The sequence below is a fragment of the Corapipo altera genome, unplaced genomic scaffold (assembly GCF_003945725.1).
Source record: "Corapipo altera isolate COAL_440 unplaced genomic scaffold, ASM394572v1 297, whole genome shotgun sequence".
NCBI classification, from domain to species: Eukaryota; Metazoa; Chordata; class Aves; order Passeriformes; family Pipridae; genus Corapipo; species Corapipo altera.
Window position 1 is genome coordinate 381814 of NW_020885047.1, and position 19367 is coordinate 401180.

Genomic DNA, 19367 nt, shown 5'->3' on the forward strand with positions numbered 1-19367 from the left:
GCCTGGGAAATGTTCCGTTCCCTGTGAGACAGCTCTTCCCTCTCTGGGGACAGGGTGGTCAGGGGCAGGGAGAGCTGGTGGCTACAGCTGATGCTGTTTGATGTCACCCTCCACCTCCTGAGCCGTGTCCCTGTCCCTGTGGGGCTGGCTGGGGATTTCCAGCCCAAGGATTGCCACGGGAGAGGTGAACAGTGGCTGCAGCAGGGACGGGACCTCATCCTGACACTGCAGAGCTGCTGTGGGACATGGCCAGTGCTCCCACTGCCTCTTTGTGTGGATGCTGCTGATCCCTGTGGGAGAGGGGTGTTTGAGGCTGCAGTGGTGTCCCCAGAGCAGTTCATTTGCAGGACCTGGTTCATTTCGGTGTTCCTGAGCAGCGTGGGGCTGTCCCTCCTCAGCCAGGTGGGTGTGGGTGAGTCAGGCCGCTGCTATTTGTGTTGCATCAGTTCCCTGGTGTGGGAGCTGCACGGACACGTCGGACGGATCCTGCCGATCCCTGCCTGCTGCAGGAGCCTGTCCCCAGCCCTTGCCACGGGTGGGTGCTGGTCCCTGCTCTGCTTCAGTGAGAGCTCATCCTGTCCCCCTCCCCAAAGAGCTGGGACCTGGGGGTGCAGCTGTCCCAGCTCTGCCAGGGAAAGACCAGGTGGACACAACCGATGGGAAGCAGCTGCCTGTATTGAACAGCCCCAGCACAGTGGGCCCTGGGGACCCCGGGGTGGGGTGCAGGACACAGCCCCTCTGTGCTCGGCCACTCCTGGGCAAGGGGAGGCCCCTCAGCCCTGCTCCAAACGGGACCAGAGCTCCCAGGGCTCATCAGCTGGGGGATGAGGGGGGAGCCGCTGTCACCAGAGCTGGCCCAGCCCTGCAGCACGAGCAGAGCTGCTGACGGAGGGGCCGGGTCTGGCCCACGAGGAAGTCAAGGGGTGAGTTTTGCAATCCATGCTGCAGCAGCTCCAGCTTGTGCAAAGTGTCTGTGGCCACTGGTGAGCAGACTTCTTGTTCCTGGAACCTCCCAACAAGGTGCAGTAGATCAGGAGGATGCTCTTCAGCGGGCTCCACCAGAGCCAGCCCCACCAGGGCACAGTCAGCCCTGGGGTGGCTTTGGGCAGGGGGTGGCTGTGACTCCTCCTGGGGCAGCCCCAGGGCCAGCAGCTCACCCCGACCTGCCCCTCGGCTGGTTCCTGCTCCTAAGGAATGGCTGCAGTTCTGCTGGATGGGGCCAGGCCTGGCTGGCACCGATGGGTGGAGGCACATACAGGGACACGGCGACACAGCTGGGACTGCACCATCCTGGCCTGTGTCCTGAGCAGCCTGGGCAGGGAGGGACGTGTGGCTCCTTGGTGACTCGCTGATGCCCTGCTCACACCTTCACTTATGTTTCCTGCCATCAGGCTGGGTGGTGCTGCGTGGTTGCCACAGTGGCTCTGTCCACTGGTGTCCTGGGAGAGAGCAGAGAGGCGAGAGGGGATGTGATGGCCAGAGCTCTGCTGAGTGTGGGAGCACCGAGCCAGGCTCCTGGTGGGAAGTCATGCAGAGAACTGGGAGCTTTTCCTGGCCCCCTGCTCCCAAATATCCCCCAGGGCACCCCAGTGCCACCCAATGCCCAGGTGGGGAACTAGTGGGCTCCCCTGCTCCCCACGTGTCCCCATCCCCAGCTCTGGTGGCAGGTCCCTGCTCCCCATGCCCCCTCCAGTCCCCAGCTGTACCTTCTGGGCTCTCTCCCTCGCTCCCACTGGCACTTTGATCCTCCACTTCCCCCAGCAGCTCGGGGCTGTCGCTGCGGTTCCATTGCCATGGCAGCTCCTGCAGCTGGGACAGGGTGTGACGGGCTGGGGTGCCAGAGGGGGCTGGGGGGGCTGGGACCCCACGGGGCACTCACCCGCTGGCGAAGGCTTTGTTGTTCCCGCAGCAGCTCCAGGAACCGGCTACTCCACAGCAGCTTCTCTGCCCCCAGCTCCGTGCAGAGGAAGCGGACGTCGGCCTCCAGCCCCTCCAGCCTCTCCAGCACGGCCTCACTGGCATCCCCGTGCCCCTGCCACTGCGCCACTGCCCCGGCACCACAGCTCAGCTGCCACCAGCACCCTCTGACACCTGCCAGCCCCAGCCTCTGCCCCAGGGACATCCCCAGGCTGGGGACTCACCTGGCTGCCCAGGCTCCAGCACAGAATCGGAGCTCCCATTCTCCTCCTCCTCCTCCTCGCTCCCCTCCAGCCTCAGCTGCAGCGATGTTCCGAGCTGGAAGTCAACACGGACATTGGGGACTGACACATCCATGGGCAGCCAAACCTGGATGGCCTCTGGCACTGACCCTGCCAGGGGAACTCCCCTGGTGCCACTCAATGAACTGTGTCACCGGGCTCGGCCATGTCCCAAGAGTTGGCAAACGGCACAGTCCCTGTGGTGGGGGGCACATTGGGGGATTTACCTCCTCCGTGACCTGGAAGGCGCTGTCCCAGCAGCTCTTGTAGCAGATCAGCAGGACCTGGGGAAGGGAACGGCTCACATCTGCTCTGCAGAGTGCAGACCCTGGAGTGATGTCCCCATGGCCCAGGGCTCTTGGTGGGCAGAACCATACAGTGCCTTGAGCCAAGAGCCAGCCCCTGCAGATCAAGGGCCCCAATCCCGCAGCTGTGCTACCGGATGGCGTGGTGACGTGGTGATGTGGTGACACGGTGACATGGTGACACCCCCCAGCTGCCCCAGTTGCACCAAACCACAGTCCCCAGCACCACTGGTACAGAGGCTGCAGCCCAGCAGGCCTCCGGCCCCCCGAACACGCCACGTTAGAGCTGACACAGGCGCGTGGGGGTCCCTGGGAAGGGCCCCGCGGTACCGACCCACGTGAGCCTCCAGAGCCAGCGCAGCCCCCGCAGCACCGTCCCACACAGCCACAGCAGCCACCAGCACCCGGAGCGCAGGAGCCGCCCCCACCACGGCCCCGGGGGGCTGCGCTGCCGGCCCATGGCACCCCCAGGAGCAGGACACAGAGGGCACGGCCCTGCAGGCCCGGAGCCGACGCCTCGCTCTGTGCAGTGGAGGGTTGTGTGGCAGCCGTGCGGTGCCACCACACGCCAGTGCCTGTCCCGGCTCTCCACCTGCCAGGACAACGAGAGGGGGCCTCAGCATCTGTGGGGCCAGATCCCCTCCCATGGGACACGCGCTCGGAAGGGACCCCCGGGCCCCCTCCCCTCTGCCCCCTTACCCAGCCATGCGCTGCCTCCTGTCCTGCCGGGTGACAACCCTCGGCCCAGATGAACTCCTGCCTAATCCTCTTGGTGACGAGGCTGCACAGGGATTAGCGTTTCCCTGCTCCACCTTTGGGGGCCATAAGGACAGTGGCTGCTCTGCAATCCTTGTTTTCTGTGCTCAGGTTCCATCTTTCACAAGCAAAGGACTTGGAATTTATTTCTAACCTCTATTTTTGGCTTTTGTGAGCATCTGGGTAAAGCCTGTGCAGCTCTGAATCCTGTGCCCAGGCACTGGCCATCCGGGGGGTCTTTAGTCACTCAGGCTCTTTAGGAAGGAAAACAGAAATCTTCAGAAATCAAATGGAGGTTTTAGGCACAAGTGCCAGAGTCAGCGGGCGGCCGCTGAGTGGCAGGACCTGGCAGGGAACAGCTGTGCCTTTGACTGAACCAAGTGTTTGCCATTTTGCTTTCTAATCAATGTGCTCCCCCCAGGCTGCTGCCATCAGACAGGGGCCTCAGCAGAACAGGCTGTCCCCTCCTTTGGTGACAAACACGGCCGGAGGCAGGACTGGCTGCGTTTCCCCCTTGTCCCTGCAGCACCCCCACGTGTCACAGGGAACGTGGAGCTGTCTGACCCTGTCACACAGCCCGCCCACACACAGGGCTCCGAGCTACACCAGCCCTTCTCAAAAATGTTCTGCCCAAAAAAGCCTGTCAGCTTTCCTCAAGGTCAGAGGTGCAGCAGAGACTTCAGCCATGCCTGCTTTTGTACCGAGGGCAGGGAATCAAAACCATCAGCTGAGTTCTCTTTTCCAAAACTGTAGAGCAGCAAGGCCTGTTTCCCAGATCTTCCACCCCCCTGTATTTAACCTCTGTAATTTAAAACACACAGAAGTAGGCCGGCTTTGCAGCTTGGCCTTTAAGCTGCTCCACCCCAACCCCCCCCACTCCCCGCTGTGGAGAAGCAGCCACCAGCCCCAAGCACAGAGAGCAGGTCCCTGTGGGATAAACCAGCCCCTGACCAGACACACTCCCTGTGGGATAAGCCCCTCCTGAGCAGAGACACAGCTCCCTGTGGGATAAGCCAATCCCTGAGCAGAGACACAGCTCCCTGTGGGATAAGCCAGTCCCTGAGCAGAGACACAGCTCCCTGAGGGATAAACCAGTCCCTGAGCAGAGACACGGCTCCCTGAGGGATAAACCAGCTCCCTCCAGGAACAAACACAGAGCTGTCTTGATCCTGGACCAGATCCAGCTCGAGGGAGAACTCTGCTGCTGTGCCTCCACCTTCACTCAGGTCCTGCCCTGCACGGACTGGGGTGCCTGGAGGGAGCTGAGAACGACCCCAGGGGATCAGAGGTGCAGCAGAATGGATGAACCCTTGGTTGTTTCAAGGGCCACACACACTCTGAGGGCTCAGTGACACCCCTGTCCCAAGGCCCCTTTCCCAAGGCTCTCCCCATCAGCAGGGGTTACACAAACATGCAGCAGCACCACTTCCAACAGCAGCTCCCCACCCTGAGCAAAGCAAAGCTGAGTTCCACAGCAGCACCGAGGTCCTGACCCCGGGGGCTGTGAGCAGCACCTGGCCCTCACCCCTCTGTGCTGCTCCAGGGACAATCCCACCAGCTCATCCCTGATCCACGGGCAATCTGCCAGCAGCAGCAGAACCCACAGACATCCCAGTCCTGCCTTGCACAGCTGGAGGTTGGAGCCTGGCACTCCCTGCAGCCACAGCCACTCCTCAGTCACAGCCACCCCAGGAGAGAAAGCACCAAGGGAACCTCCCGGGGGCCACGGGACAAGGAACTGCTCCCGTGCCAACGGGGAAGAATTCCAGTAAAGTCCTCATAAAGAAGGTGGACAGTAAAAAGCACCAGGAGTCAAAGTTTGGACTGAACGAACCATGGGAAGAGACAAACATGGAACTTTTATTGTTTATGTACAAATGACAGAAGTTTGTATTAAAAAGAGAATCCACCCAAAGTCAGTGACAGCAAAGAGCAAGTTGGCTCTGAGCTCTGGCCCTTCCTGCACCTAAATCACTGTGGAATCTTGGGAGATGGTGTTTAAAATGAAAGAGAAAAGGGTTAAACCACCTTCTCTGCTTGAGTAAGAATCAAACAAGCTGCTCCACAAAATGAAGAACCTTCCACTACACAGATTAAACAAAGAAACTCAAAGTCGACTTTTAACTATACACTTTGGCTTTAAAAAAACCACAATAAAACTAACAAAAAACCAAACCAAACCTACAAAGCTAAATATCAGCAACAAAAGTAATCTAAGTCTCACAACATGGATGGGACACACTGAATTCTACCCCAGTTCCAGTGGAAAAGGAAATGCCTCTCTGTGGGTCTGCAGGTGGCAGGGGGGCAGCAGCATCAGCCATTTCAGCAAGTTCCTGACCAAGGTGTAAGCACAGAACAGTCAGGAATTCAGGACTACTACTACTACCTACACCACCTTAGTCTTCCTGCAACTCAGGTGATTTAAAAATGATGCAAAGTACATGGTCCAGGATTTCCTCCCCCCATCCAAGTCCCTCAGAGTGAGTCACTCCAGCTGCAGCTGCCATCCTGCTTCAGGGCTTCTCAGTGGGGAGTCACAGACCAAAATTCTAGGAGCATCAGCACTCATGGCTCTAGTAGTCCTGCAGAGAAAGGACAGCACAGGCACGTTAACACCTTCCCACCTCTGATTCTGCTCATGGACTTGGGGGAGCTCAGTCCTCTCTCATCTTACACACCATTAGTTGCAGGCAAACCAGATTTTTTTTTTCTTGTAGCTAAACATTGAAAAGGATGGAGCCTTCCAACCCCGAGCATCAACTCAAACCAGATGCTTTCGATGCTCCAGATAATGACAAGGTAACAGGGTGCAAACCAGCTTTTTCCAGAAGTGCACAGGAGTTACCTGTGACCCCACCTCAGAACAGCCCAGCTGGGCTCAGCTGCTGTTACAGCCACAGGACAGTCCTGATCTCACACTGTGACACTCCTCAACCACGAAAACAAGAACTTAAATGACAGCACAGGGAGGGTTTTTTAAGCTTAGGAGTCAGGCAGCCCCTCAGGTGTAGAGTGAGCAATGAAAACACGGACAGAGCACAGATACTTACGGCTCTTGGCTTTTTGTTTAACTTGAGATCAATCCTGTGGTTGGAGAGACAAGAGAAATGTCCATGTCAATACCTGACCCGACACCAGAGCTACTGCACAGGGCACAGCTACGACAGAGACTACGGTTAATCCATCCATTCCCAACTGGCTGAGCCAGGGCGCTGTCCCAGGATTACTGGGAATGAGAGCAGCAGGAGAGTGGAGCCGTTATTATTTGCCAAAAAGCAGATTCCATCCACTCCCAGACAGAGTTAATCAAGGGGCACAATCAATCACAGGGCAGTTAGGCAGGTGAAGGGGGGAACTATGCATGCTCTATGCTAATTTAATCTGTCAGGGGTGTAACTATGCCACAGGTAATTATCCAGACATAGTGTGAGGGTTATTTACTTGGATAGAGAGAGGAGTTAGGATGACAGGGATTATATGAGCCAAAGGTATTGAGCTTAGTACATTTTTCCAGAAGGAAATATCGAAGTCTATACTAATCTCCTTAAGCAGCAAAGCCAGAAGAATCAGTTTTTAAACTAAGTTTTAAAGTTAAAAAGTTTTATCTATTTAAATATGAAACAGAAAGGTAAAGAAGAGTGAAGTTAATTTAATTTTTGCTGAAGTTATTAAATAAAATGTTACCTCCATCACGCTTTTCTGTTTTTAAAAAAAACTTCCCAGCCTAACCTAATATACATACCTACAATTAAACAGATAAACTAGGGGTTAGCGAGGTCTCAAAAGGCACATTGGTGTCTACACACTAACAACACAGCACAAGTACTAATTCAAGTCAAACTTACTCAAAGTCATAATCAAACATGCCAGACGGGCTGAGGGGCAGCATTTGAAAGGAAGAAAGCAATAGAAATTAATATACTAATGAATTAAATCAATTAGTTGATTAGCCACCCTAGCAAGATTGCTAAAAAATAAAATAAATAATAAAGCCAGTGTTCAAACGCCATCAAGTTCTTCAGGTATCTTAACCAGGACTGGGCACAAAAAGCACTCTGGAATGGCAATCCAGAGTCCCCCACCCACCGGATCTCTGGGAACAAGAGGTTAGCACAGAGGTGGGGTTGGTTTGCAGAGGGGATTTTAGGAGCTGAGAGGGGCAGCTGCCAGACCCTGAGAGTGCAGAGCTCAGGGCTGGGAGAGGAACCCGTGGGCTTGGAAAACCAAAGAGGGGGGTCAGGGAGCAGGGGTGGGCTGGGCTGCCAGGGCAAGGCAAAGGTGGTTCAGGCAGAGGCGACAGAACTTGGTGCCCAACTCAGCACTGGGCTGTTCCTCCCCACACCCCCCCCAGCACCACCCCCCAGCTAACGAGGGACCAGAGTTATTTGGCCAGAGCTGATTAGTTTGGTGACAGTCCCACCCCTTCCCACAGGTGCCACAGCACAGCCTTCAGACTCAGCTCTGCCCACAGCTGACACTGGCTGGGAAGGCCTGACCATGGAACCCCATTTCAGCCCTGCTTTGCTAAGACCAAACAGGCCCACCCATCCTGGCCTTCCTGTGGTGCTGCAGGGAGCAGAGGGTGACAGCACAGGCTCTGTAACCTCCACCCTGTGTAGCTGAAGCTGTGTCCCGTTCACCCCGTGCTGCCCAGTCTGACCCAGTTCCCCACAAGGAACCCCAGTGAGGCCGTGCTGTTCCCAGCACCTCCCGGCTCCCCAGGAATGGGGGAGTGGAACCCAGAGGTGTGCTGGTGAATGGAAGAGCTTCTGAACAAAGAGAAATGCCAACATTTCGTTTTATTTTTCTCTTTTTCATGCCAGGACACTCAGGACACAGACCCATAGGTCTGGCTGGAGTGGGGCCTGTTAATGCTCTTGCTGCACACTCAGATCACTGGGATGGGGTTGTTGCTGGGTTTTTTTAACCTAAATATACTTGAAAATTGTTTGGTCTTGTCTGACAAAATTTAGGGGATAGTCAGTAACAGCAATCACAATTTTAACAGAGCTTTTATTACAGAAAAATTTAATTGTCTTGTTTTAATTATCTACCTGGCCCCATTAAGCATTACAAACAGTCCATTCCTGCCTCCCTGAGCCCCTCAGCACTGCAGGTGTGTCTGACAGGTCCTGGGGACATGGAGCTGCCCCAGCTGAGCAGAGCAGGGCTCCTCTGTCCAACAGCCCGACCTGACAGCAGCAGCCACAGCTGCAGAGGGGAGGAACGGGAAGGAACCCAGAGGCACACAACCTGTCGGGGGGCAGCTTCCCCCAGCTCCTGTCACTAAAATCTGGGTTTATGGAATGGAGCAAAGGGATTTACATCATTTACAGCACCTGCCCTGCACCCCACCATGTTGCTGGCCATGGTTTGTCCAGGGAAGTGCTTGGGAGAGTATTTTATAATTTGTTTGAAATGACAATTTTCTTAAGCTGTACTTCAGTTTTACAGGTTGTTTCTCTGGACTTGTTCACGGATGTAGTTTCTTGTGTTATTCCTGAACTTCTTCCAAATATCTACAGGCAAAAAAAGAGATTTGAACTTCTTTGGATTCCCAGCTCGTGAGGAACCAAAGGGACATCCAGTCCTTTTGGGTGTTTGCCCAATTCAGGCTGCTGTAGGAAGGAAATTCTAACCTAAGAATTAAAGACACGCTAATGACTCAACACCTAATGAAGGAGAAAAAAGAGTTAAGCATTTTTCAAGCAGTGTACCTACCTCGTGTCCCCACCCCAAATGCCCCCAGCCCCCCTCATAAACTTTTACCACTTTAAACCACTTCTCTCTTTAACTGCATGGGCAAGTCCCTTAAAGAGGAAGCCTGTCCCTTCCCAGAGCCAACAGCTCAGAGTCAGCACAGGCACTCTGGAGTTTTAAAAGCTCCATTACTTCTATTAATCCTTAGGTCCCAGCTCCAGAAATCTTTCCAGGAAGGTGCAGCTCTGCAGTGTCTCCTCTCCATGGATTTCCATGTTTTTCCCCATTCAGGGCCTGACTCACAGGCCCTGTCACTGCAGGGTCTGAGCCACCAGCCCATCACCCTCATCACACCTTAGAGGCAGAGCTGGACAGATAAATCCAACCAGAAAGAGTTCAGGGAATGTGTTTCACCTGAATTTCAGGTCAGTTTAATAACAAACACTCTGAGGTGAAGGTGACACAGCAACTCCTCTTTGCCAGCACAGAGACTGGGTGGGACGTGAGAGCTGGAAGGCACCGGAGTGGAAATCCAGATACTGGGAGTGCCCACAACCCCCAAAACATTCCCATTTGCTTTCCCCCTCCTCCAAAGAAAGCACTGACATTCCTGTCTAACTGGGATCTGCAGAAACCAAGCAGCAAGAACAGGAGGTCAGGACCTGCTGGAAGGAATCAGCTTTATCCTCCTGGAGAGAAAGCAGAGCTGGAGAAGCTGCCCAGCACAGCTGAGCCATAGCTGGAGGGAGCACCCTGTGCTGCTGGTTTAACTTCCTCAGCACTTTCCCCAGCTCAGTACAAGGGCCCCGGGGTCCTGCCAAATGCCATGGGATGCACAGCTACAAACCAGGAAAACCTCCCCAACAACTGACCCCAGCTGCCCGTTATTCCAAAGGTTACAATAAATTCAATCCAGCCCCAGCCACCTGTTCAGGTGTCGAAGAGGCTGCTGATCCCACTGACCTGTGTCTGTTTTTGTTCTTCCGCTTTTTGTGGCTGCTGTGGTGGCTCCCGGAGGAAGTGGAGGAAGCAGCTTTCTGGGGCTTCACCCCCTGCACGGAGCCATCCAGCTCTTCAGCATCCTCCTGATTGGGCTCATTCTCCTGGTTGTGGAAGTCTGGAGAAGTGTCACTCTCTGTGCCACTGCCTGGCTCCCCTAGAGCGGGACAAACCCAGGTGAGCGCCAGGGTGAGCTGCCCTGGCACAGCCCTGAGTGGGACAAACAACCCCAGAACAGCAGCAGAAACACCTGAGCCCTGCAGCACTGGGAGGTGAATAACACAACCTGGGAAACATCTCTGCAGGACACAGAGGAAGCTGCTCCTCAGCACTGAGGCTCTCTGGAACCACGTCCCATTTGGTGCTGATCACAGAAATGTTTTTAAATACCCTGGAGGTAAGAAGTGGCCCCTCTCCACGTCCCTCATGACTGACACACCTACAGTGATGAGGCGCTCCAGCTCTTCCAGCCTCTTCCTCCAAAAAGCAAAAACCCACTTCAATTCATTTTCTGCACAACAAACCCCTGCTGAGCATGGAAGGTACTCAGGAGGTTCAACTCCAGTTGTTCCTCACAGCACCCACTGCAGTGGCTGGGAGCAGCCCAAGGGCAGCATCCACAGGGCCTGGGACAGGAGCCCCGAGTCCAGCCCAGATCTGCAGAGCTGAAACAGGGCTGAATGGTGGGGACAGTGAAATTCTTCCCAAATTCCCAGAGAAATGACAAAGTGACTTACGCTTCTCAATGAGCTGGTCCTGGACTCCAGCTAAAGCACTGACAGCCTGGAAAACCGAACGGGATGTCAAGGCAAGCAGGGATTCACTTCCCAATGCTCAAAGCACAGGGCTCAGCTCACACAGACGTCTCCCTCAGAAGTGCCCATGGCCCAGAGGCACAGAGGGTGTGGAGCAGGGACAGCCAGGGGACAGCAGTGACACCAGAGACAGGGGCCCGGGGTCCTGACTGCCCTCCCACTCCCTGGACATCCGGGAAAGGGGCTCTGGAAGAGGCTGTGGGGTGGGCTGGAGGTGCTCAGGTCAGGGAGACAGGGCAGGTGCAAGAGTTCCAATGGAAAAGTGGCTCTGCAGCAGCACAGGGGAGCATGGCAGGACCGGGGCACCAAGGGACAGGGATGGGACAGAGATGGGGACAGAGAAGGAAACAGGGACTAAAACAGGAAAGGGGACGAAGATGGGGATTAGGACATAAATGGGGATAAGGATGGGGGCGGGGATGGGCACAGGGACGGTCATGGGGTCAGGAGCATCTGCTCGTCCTGCCGGTGCCCATCCTGGCACTCACCGCTGCCGAGGTGACCGAGGACTTGCTGAAGAGCCTCTCGGCCTCCTTGAACTTGCGGTTCCTCCGGTCGTTTTTGCTGTTGGAGTTCCTGAAACAGAGACAGGCGCGATGGCTGGGCCGGGCCGGCGGGGGGGGCCGGGCGGGCGGGTAGAGCCTCTGCCACTCACTTCTGGTTGGTGAGGTACCGATCCCAGCCGCGGATGATGTTCCCGTACATCTGCGTGTCCTCCAGGTAGCTGCCCTCGAAGGCGTAGATCTGCCGCTCCAGGTTTGCCAGCGTCTCCTGCCGGGAACACCGCGGCGCATGGAGCAGGCCCGGCCGCGCCGCCGCCGCCCCCCCGCCCCGGGCCGCCCCCCGGGCCGCCCCGAGCCCCTCCCGGCGCTCACCGCCAGCTCCTGCTTGCGCTTCACCAGCTCGGCGAGCTCCCGGCGGGTGTCCGGGATCTGCGGGGGCCCGCCGGCCTTGGCGTGCAGCGCGGCCATGGCGGCGCGGCCTGCGCGGGGCGGGGCGCGCGCTACCGCCAACGGCCGCGAGGGGGCGGCGGCGGCACCGGAGGGGCGGGACCCCCGAGCCAGCCCGGCCCACCCCGCACCGGGACCGGGACAGCGGGACAGCGGGACAGCGGGACACGGGGACAGCGGGACACCGGGACACCGGGACAGCGGGACAGCGGGACACCGGGACAGCGGGACACGGGGACACGGGGACAGCGGGACACGGGGACAGCGGGACAGCGGGACACCGGGACAGCGGGACACGGGGACACCGGGACACCGGGACAGCGGGACACGGGGATAGCGGGACACGGGGACAGCGGGACACCGGGACACGGGGACAGCGGGACACGGGGACAGCGGGACACCGGGACAGCGGGACACGGGGACAGCGGGACACCGGGACAGCGGGACACCGGGACAGCGGGACAGCGGGACACGGGGACAGCGGGACGGGGACACCGGCACCGGGACAGCGGGACACGGGGATAGCGGGACACGGGGATAGCGGCACCTGGACACCGGCATGGGGACACCGGCACCGGCGGGGCGGGACCCCCGAGCCAGCCCAGCCCACCCCGCACCGGGACAGCGGGACACGGGGACAGCGGGACACGGGGATAGCGGGACACGGGGAGAGCGGGACGGGGACAGTGGCACCGGGACAGCGGGACGGGGACACTGCGACACGGGGACAGCGGCACGGCCACCCGGGAATTTACAAAGTCTTTATTTAAAAACCTCCTGGAGTAGATATAAAGGAGCTCCTCCAGCTCAAACCCCGTCCGAAACCCCACGGCAATGCCCCGTATTTACACCGTCAGTGTTTCCAGGCGGGTGTACACCGAGAAGGGCCGGTGGACAGTCTGTACACGGCAGGGACGAACAAACAGGTGCGGCCACAAACACCCCGCGAAGTGTGGGAAATACACATTTAACATAGAGCGACGGGGAGGAGACAGCAAAGACTGTGCAACCCCCAGCGAGTGGGATTGGTGCTTCTCTTCCTAAACGCGATTTCTTTACAGGGGGAGACTGAGTTAAACAAGGAACTAAGGTAAGTTTATATAAAAAGAGAACTTAAATAGTGCAAACTCTGGTTCAAACGTGTCACCACATCGAAGGAGTTTCCGTGTGACAAATAAACACTGTGGCAGGGTGGGATCAGAAGTAACAGCTCCAGCTTTCGACCCAGACACTCCACATCCAAGGACAGTGTCAGCATCGAATGTGGGAACACGTGGGCAGGCCCTGCCCTCAGCCCCCGTCACAGCCTAGTCACCTGAAATCCCAGGAAGTGTTTAAATTCTGTTTCACGTTCCCTTGTGATTTCCAGGCAAAAATCCAGTGGAATGCCCTCCCTCAGTCACCATGAGGCAAATTAAATACCCAAAACATACAAATACAGGAGGGGCTTTGCCACATTTCTGCCCTTTCAGCAGTGACCTGGATAAATTCTCCTGTCAGAACTTCCAACAGGCAGAAGAATTTGGCAAACTACCGAACGGGACGTGCGTCGGGGACTCTCTAACTAACATTTCAGTCTGTACTATTTTCAAAGGGCTATAACAAAACAGGTCATAAAAATAATTTTCCAGATGTCATCTGTGTTTTACATGGTTTGCTGGCAACGTGTGTGCAGGGTTTCCAGCACCAGAGCTTTCATGTCCAGGTGCTCTTCTGCTTGTTGGGAGAAAAATAAAATAAAAGTAAAGCTGTATTTCCTGATATGCAAAACCTATAAAAGATGAATAACCAGCAAAGTCCCCCAAAACAAACTGTGAGAACAGACCAGCAACAGAAAAAGGACTTTAAGGCAACAAGAGGCATCAGTGCTGCGATGCTCCGTGGTCATCCCGTTCAACTGCAAAGAGTTTCTCTCCTCTGCCCCTCTCCAACTTCCTCCTCATCTGTTAACTGTCGGACTCTTCTTCCTTTTCCTCATCCTCATCATCGTCCTTTGCATTGGCCTCAGACTTATCTGAGGATTCATGGAGCAGGACATACTCCCTGCTGCTGAACCCGAACTTGAGCACGTCCTTCTCCTTCAGTTCGTAGTAGCGCTGGGGCTCGATGCGCTGGTTGTTGAGGAAGGTGCCGTTCCCCGAGCCCAGGTCGATGATGTAGGGCCTCACCCTGCGGCCCACGGTGCCATCAGCTCGGGTGTACTCCACCAGCCTGCAAAACACAAACACTGAGTCACAAGAGAGGCACAGAGAACATGCCCCAAAGGCAGGTGAGACAGAAATCGTGCTCCATGAGCGAGTGGGTTTCTGCAGAGAGCAGAACAGGCCGAGGAGAACAACGAGAAACTGTGTGTGGCAGAGCAGGTTCTGAGAGGCTGCAGCATCCCCTAAGCCTCTGGTGATTTCACACAGCAACTCTTGTATTGGGAGAGATAACGTTCCCCAAGAGAGCACTGCTGCTGGCAGCAGCAGCCCCCCCCCGAGTCAGAGCGAGAGAGCAAAGCAGCAAACCTCTCCTTGAAATGCTTTCACTGCCAATCACACCTCGTGTGATTCCAACTCGGGTTCACACCCTACCCTGTGTCTAACCCCGCTGTGTCATTTTTCTACTTGTGGCTAAATAAGAGGAATTACAGGTATCTTTGGGTCACTGCTGGGAGAACCCATGGCAGTCACACAGAAATTCCATTTCTAATGTAATGTAAGTGTAGAAGACCCTTCTGGAAATTTGTACTATGAAGAGATTTGGGTTTTTCGCTTAAGGAAGCTTTCCTGCCTGGAAAAAAGCATCTTTCCCAGAGACAGTTTTAAATGTTTTCTCCTCCTGCATTCCTGAGGAGATGACTCCCGGGTACGAGAGAAGATAAGTTCTTGCAGACATGTCTGGGGGGGCCAGGGGTGACAAAAGCCCTGAGAAGAACAGGGAGTGTGTCTCTTTCTCAGGCCCAGTGCAGATTTGTGTTGGTATGTTGAGTGTCCCCCCCCAAACCCTTCCACTGCCTGGCCCTCACACACACCGACAGCCGTGCATTGCAGGGGGTTTGGTCTGTGCCTCGTCCCTCCCAGGGGCTCACCGGTACTGGAAGACGGCGTGCTGCTTGGAGCAGGAGGGGTGGTCGATGGGGATGTCGGCGATGCGGCGGTGCCGGCCCAGCAGGTAGGCGCTCTGCCGGTGGATGTACATCACGGGCAGGAACTCGTCGTTCTTGAAGGGGTACAGGCGCCAGCGGGTCTTGGGCACGCGCGCCTCGGGGGGCTCGCTGTACTTGATCACCACCCCCCGGAACGTGTTGGTGTCCTCCAGCAGCGCCCCCGACAGCTCGAAGCTCGGCTTCTCCTTGTTGGCGGCCGCCTTCTCCTTGGGTTTGCCCTCGGGCGGCCGCAGCTCGGGGTTGTGCTCGGCGCTGCCCTGCCGGTGCTCCCGCCGCCTCTCGTTGTAGAGCTCCCTCTCCGCCTGCTGCTCCCGCAGGGTCTGCGCGTCCCGCTCGTGGCCCCGAGCCCCCGGGTTCTTCCTGCGCTCCGAGTGCTCCCTGTGCCGATCCCGGTCCCCGCTCCGGTCCCGCCGCTGCTCCTGCTCTGACGGGTGCCTGGGCTTGCGCTCTTCGTTGCCCCTGCGGCCGTGCTCGTCCCGCTCCTGCAAGGCACAGGGACGGGCTCTGGCTCCGAGCGAAACCCCAACCCCACACACGAACAGCACACACTGGGGCAGGCGTGTCCAGGTCTGACACAGCGCCAGACAAATGCATCTCCTGCCCAAATGACTCCCGTTCCCACAATTTGCACCGAGTGAAGCACAAGAAACAGGCAGTATCGCCAGCTCTGGGCTCAGAGTGCAGATGCCAGGGACGGCTGCGCCGCGGCACAGGCTGGGCTCGCACGGGTGCTCCGGTCACCGCTGGCACGGCCTGGGGTGGGCAGACCCGTCCAGACCCTCCCTCAGGGTCCTCTCAGGGACGGGCTACAGGGGCCGCAGAACCGAACTGCCGAGTGAGGAGGTGCCTCCCGTGCCCGGCACGGCCGAGTCTCCGGGAACAGCCACCGGGACCACGCCGCACCGACAGCACCCTTTACCTGCTTCACCCTCACGGTGCCATGGTACGGGCTGCGGCTGCGGCTCCTCCTGCCGCGGGGCGAGCGGCTCCTCCGCCCGGACCGGCTCCTCCGTCGGGGCGACCTGGAAAACAACGGGAGGGGGGGTGAGCGGCGGGGGCCGGGCCGTGCGCGGGGCCCGAGCGGCCGGGCCTCCCTACCTGCTGCCGCGGCTGCCCCGCCGTTCCTCGCTCGGCGGCGACGGGCTGCGCCGAGGGCTGCGCCGCTCGGCCTTCACGGCCGCGTCCCTTCGCCGCCGCTCCCGCCGCCGCTCCCCCCCCGCCTCCATGGCGGCCGTGCCGACGGAAGTGCGGCCACTTCCGGCCCCGCGCCGCTTCCGCCCGCCTGAGCGCTGCTGCGCCTGCGCGGGGCCGCGGCGTCGCGGTCGCCACGGCAACAGCGCCCTTGGCCGCCATGGCGGCCCCGCCGGAGTCGCTGCTGCGCTACTGCCCACCGCAGCTGATCAGCCGGCGGGGCGACAGGGCCTCCTCGGGGGTGAGCGGGGACAGGGGCACCGCGGAACGCCGCGCTCTGCCGGGGGCGAGCGGGCCGAGGGCGCCGCGCTCCCCCGCCCGCTCCTACCGCGCTCTCCTCTCCGGCCCCCGCAGGCCCGCTCGGCGAAGGCGACCCCTTCGCCGCCGCCCCGGACACCCGGCGCCGTCAGCCCCTCCCCGAAGCACCCGCAGGAGCTCCTGAACGCCATCCTGCCGCCGCGGTGAGCGGGACCGGGCCGGGGCCGGCAGGGCCCGGCGGGCCCCGGGGCGCCCGATAACGTTTCTGCTTCTCTGGCAGGGAGTGGGAGGAGGCGCAGAAGCTCTGGGTGCAGGAGGTGTCCACCGCGCCCAGCACCCGCCGGGACGTCGTGCAGCTGCAGGAGCAGCTGGACCGGCAGCTGCAGCAGCGGCAGGCGCGGGAGACAGGGCTGTGCCCCGTGCGCAGGGAGCTCTACACACAGTGCTTCGGTCAGTGCTCCTCCCGCTGCTGACACGCAAAGGACAGGGCTGGCAACACGTGTAAAACAGCTCAAAATCCTTTTAGTTGTACTTACCCAACAGTTCATTTAAAATAGCTCAGAAGCCTGTCTAACTCACACACTCTGACAGCAAACTGGGAGTAGAGTAGCTGGGAACAGCTGGTCTTCCAAATGCAAGGGGTGGCCATGGGTTGGAGCAGGATCCCCTGGAGGCTCCCCTGTAACTGGAAAAGTCAGTACACGTTCTTAGGTGTTCCCTGTTACAGCTTTAGGGGATCAGCACCACTGCTGTTACTTGAGAGGCTGCACCATCACTCTTTTATCTGCTGCTCTGGTAAATCCCTGTTCTTGTGGAGCAGAGAACGGTCAGAGAGGCCGTGTGTGTGTGCAGCACTGCCAGAGATCGCACTGCAGGTGCTGTGCCTCCCTTGCAGACGAGCTGATCCGGCAGACGACGGTGAGCTGCGCGGAGCGGGGGCTGCTGCTGCTGCGGGTGCGGGACGAGCTGCAGCTCACCCTGGCCGCCTACCAGGCGCTGTACGAGAGCAGCGTGGCCTTCGGCGTGCGCAAGGCGCTGCAGGCAGAGCAGGGCAAGGCCCTCATGGAGAAACGGGTGAGTCGGGGGTGCTGCCGCGGGATGGCAGCAAAGACCATCAAAACGCTCGGCTCGCAGTCCTCGGGCTCTGCTGCGCTCCTGAAGCCTGGTTCTGTTGTATCTGAAATGCTTTAGAGACTGTACCACACACCACTTTTAACTGAAAATTGGCTATTCATCAACAAAACTTGAGAGATCCGTGCTCTTTCCCAAGATTGCAGAGCTAGAAGAGGAAAGGAGGGAGCTGGAAAAGCAAGTGAGTGAGGAGAAAGCCAAATGTGAGGCTATTGAACAACAAGAAGTAGAACGGCGAGAGATAGAGGAGAAGAAACACAACGAGGAGGTTCTGTTCCTCAAACGGACAAACCAGCAGCTGAAGGTCAGTAAAAAACCACAACTCCAAATACTAATGGTAACATTCTCATCAAAGCCACTAAAGCTGCCCCTCTGGGAACACAACACACCAATTGAACATTAAATATTACCCAAGAACAACTGTGTACTCCTGCAGCAGGGAATGGGTAATTATTTGTGCATGTGGCTTTGGTGAGAAGAGCTTCTGCTCCATATTCTGTTTTTGAAAGGAAAAATCCCACATCTTTTGAGTAAGGAAAGAATGTCACCCTGCACAACAGTGAATGTTTCTGGCTACAGGTAAAAAACATTTCCCTTAGAGCAAGCTGCTTTCCTTACCTTCACTTCTCCTGCAGGACCTACTTGCCAACCCACGTTTTCAGGCTGTCTTGGAATGTTTTAGGGCACAAAATGGAGTAACTGTTAAAACAAACGTGCGTTGCCCCTGAATCCACAGCTTTTTCTTTGAAGTGCCTGTACTCCAGCAGCTGTGTGTGCCACTGCTGTGGGTTATTTTGGGGGCAGCTCCCATCAATCCACTAATTGGGCATCAAGTTGTCTCAGTAATCACAAAACTTGCTGTTCCCAGCTCCTCTACTCCCAGTTTGTGTTCCAAATGCTAGAGAGCCAAATATTTAATTTAGCTCACATAGTCCAGCCTGAAATCAGAGAATTCAGACCACTGTTTCAACAGCTTTTATTTAATTTCCCCCTTGATGCTTTACATTCTAAGCTGAGTGTCTCAGTGCACAGAGCCAAGGCCAGCTCTGTTCTCCTCAGAATGCAACAACCGGGCATGCCAGGAACGACAAGCTAATTTATAAAACGTGTAGTAAGGAATGGAATGGCTGGGGAACAAACCTGGCCTGGCTGTCCTGGCAGCAGTGCAGGATCCCTCAGTTCCTCAGTGTGAACATCCAACAGTTTAGTCCCTCAGCACTGCAGGTTTATTTCTTAGGTTGAATCTAATTTGCCTCACTGTCTCATTTGTTTTTCAGTCACAACTTGAAAGCATCATTGCAGCAAAGAACTAATTGTTTTGCTGTCCTCGAGGCAGGCTCAGAAAAACTGTCAGAGCAAGAAGCTTGCAATTAGTGACAAAGAATTGTCTTCTACAACGATCTTGAGTTTTCACTTACCAGTAACTGAAGGCAGCATTACTGTGTTCTTTCTTTCTTTCTCTCTTGAAGAGTTGAAATTCAAGAGCTTCATTAATTACTGCTCCCTCTTTCAGTGCCATCTCAGCAGTCAGCTCTTTGAACAGTGAACGTGTCTGGGACTTGCCTGTTGGTAATGTGCTAATGACCTTCAAAGCAATAACTAATAAACATTTTTAAATGCAAACATCTCTCTGATATTATTAATTTGAAAATGTTGTAGAAAATTCAGAAACAATATAAAGGTGTCTACAAGAATTGCAAGTCCCATGCACCAAGAAACGAACAGCAGGTGATTCTTAGGTGTCTGGGGTATTTCCTTGAGTAGCTGCAAATTGGTGTCGATTGTACCTGGAAATCCCTGTCAGTGGTAAGTGAAGCACAGTGAGACAAAGGGACACCATGCCAGTCATGGATTCACTTCTCAGTGGAAACAAATAAAATCTTTACTTGAGGTACCTGTGTAAGCAGCTG

General features: G+C 56.7%; 4 protein-coding genes across 9 annotated transcripts; 1 reads left to right on the forward strand and 3 right to left on the reverse strand.

Annotated features, from left to right (window-relative positions):
- Positions 1-747: 747 nt before the first annotated feature.
- Positions 748-2963, reverse strand: LOC113959561. Its single transcript, XM_027668678.1, has 5 exons — positions 2834-2963; positions 2426-2694; positions 2142-2235; positions 1707-2046; positions 748-1439 (listed from the first exon to the last, which is right to left on the reverse strand). Exons 1-5 carry the CDS (start codon positions 2961-2963, stop codon positions 1388-1390), a joined length of 885 nt encoding a protein of 294 aa, XP_027524479.1. The 3' UTR covers positions 748-1387.
- Positions 2964-5080: 2117 nt separating this feature from the next.
- MEAF6 (MYST/Esa1 associated factor 6) lies at positions 5081-11779 on the reverse strand. 6 transcript variants are annotated; one of them, XR_003531853.1, is made up of 9 exons: positions 11652-11779; positions 11432-11547; positions 11265-11352; positions 10699-10744; positions 9926-10118; positions 7108-7137; positions 6947-7004; positions 6313-6346; positions 5098-5844 (listed from the first exon to the last, which is right to left on the reverse strand). XR_003531853.1 is itself a non-coding variant. In XM_027668670.1 (8 exons), exons 1-8 carry the CDS (start codon positions 11745-11747, stop codon positions 5836-5838), a joined length of 612 nt encoding a protein of 203 aa, XP_027524471.1. In that variant the 5' UTR covers positions 11748-11779; the 3' UTR covers positions 5081-5835. The 6 variants fall into 6 exon arrangements, 4 of the variants coding, with proteins under 4 accessions (XP_027524471.1, XP_027524472.1, XP_027524473.1 ...); XM_027668670.1 differs by lacking the exon at positions 6947-7004 and having other exon boundaries at positions 5081-5844; XR_003531854.1 differs by lacking the exon at positions 7108-7137.
- A 696-nt stretch (positions 11780-12475) lies between these two features.
- SNIP1 (Smad nuclear interacting protein 1) lies at positions 12476-16109 on the reverse strand. The gene is made up of 4 exons (XM_027668680.1): positions 15976-16109; positions 15797-15899; positions 14800-15359; positions 12476-13937 (listed from the first exon to the last, which is right to left on the reverse strand). The coding sequence occupies exons 1-4, from the start codon at positions 16101-16103 to the stop codon at positions 13673-13675; spliced, it is 1056 nt and encodes a 351-aa protein (XP_027524481.1). The 5' UTR covers positions 16104-16109; the 3' UTR covers positions 12476-13672.
- Positions 16110-16189: 80 nt separating this feature from the next.
- On the forward strand, positions 16190-19080 carry DNALI1 (dynein axonemal light intermediate chain 1). Its single transcript, XM_027668665.1, has 6 exons — positions 16190-16309; positions 16423-16529; positions 16607-16776; positions 17222-17400; positions 17597-17761; positions 18735-19080. The coding sequence occupies exons 1-6, from the start codon at positions 16229-16231 to the stop codon at positions 18768-18770; spliced, it is 738 nt and encodes a 245-aa protein (XP_027524466.1). The 5' UTR covers positions 16190-16228; the 3' UTR covers positions 18771-19080.
- Positions 19081-19367: the final 287 nt, after the last annotated feature.

Bases quoted from the DNA above. Each gene is read 5' to 3' on its own strand.
- LOC113959561 (XM_027668678.1), bottom strand. From the start codon at position 2,963: ATGGGCCGGCAGCGCAGCCCCCCGGGGCCGTGGTGGGGGCGGCTCCTG. The intron at 2,695-2,833 runs GTACCGCGGGGC...CAACTGGGGCAG, and splicing joins CTGGAGGCTCACGTGGGTCG to CTGGGGGGTGTCACCATGTC. The intron at 2,236-2,425 runs GTAAATCCCCCA...GTTGACTTCCAG, and splicing joins CCTTCCAGGTCACGGAGGAG to CTCGGAACATCGCTGCAGCT.
- MEAF6 (XM_027668669.1), bottom strand. From the start codon at position 11,747: ATGGCCGCGCTGCACGCCAAGGCCGGCGGGCCCCCGCAGATCCCGGAC. The intron at 11,353-11,431 runs GTGAGTGGCAGA...TCTCTGTTTCAG, and splicing joins CGGTACCTCACCAACCAGAA to GAACTCCAACAGCAAAAACG. The intron at 10,119-10,698 runs GTAAGTCACTTT...GTCCCGCTCTAG, and splicing joins GGACCAGCTCATTGAGAAGC to GGGAGCCAGGCAGTGGCACA.
- SNIP1 (XM_027668680.1), bottom strand. From the start codon at position 16,103: ATGGAGGCGGGGGGGGAGCGGCGGCGGGAGCGGCGGCGAAGGGACGCG. The intron at 15,900-15,975 runs GTAGGGAGGCCC...GTTGTTTTCCAG, and splicing joins CGGGGCAGCCGCGGCAGCAG to GTCGCCCCGACGGAGGAGCC. The intron at 13,938-14,799 runs GTGAGCCCCTGG...TGTGTTTTGCAG, and splicing joins CACGCCGTCTTCCAGTACCG to GCTGGTGGAGTACACCCGAG.
- DNALI1 (XM_027668665.1), top strand. From the start codon at position 16,229: ATGGCGGCCCCGCCGGAGTCGCTGCTGCGCTACTGCCCACCGCAGCTG. The intron at 16,530-16,606 runs GTGAGCGGGACC...CTTCTCTGGCAG, and splicing joins AACGCCATCCTGCCGCCGCG to GGAGTGGGAGGAGGCGCAGA. The intron at 17,762-18,734 runs GTCAGTAAAAAA...TTTGTTTTTCAG, and splicing joins GGACAAACCAGCAGCTGAAG to TCACAACTTGAAAGCATCAT.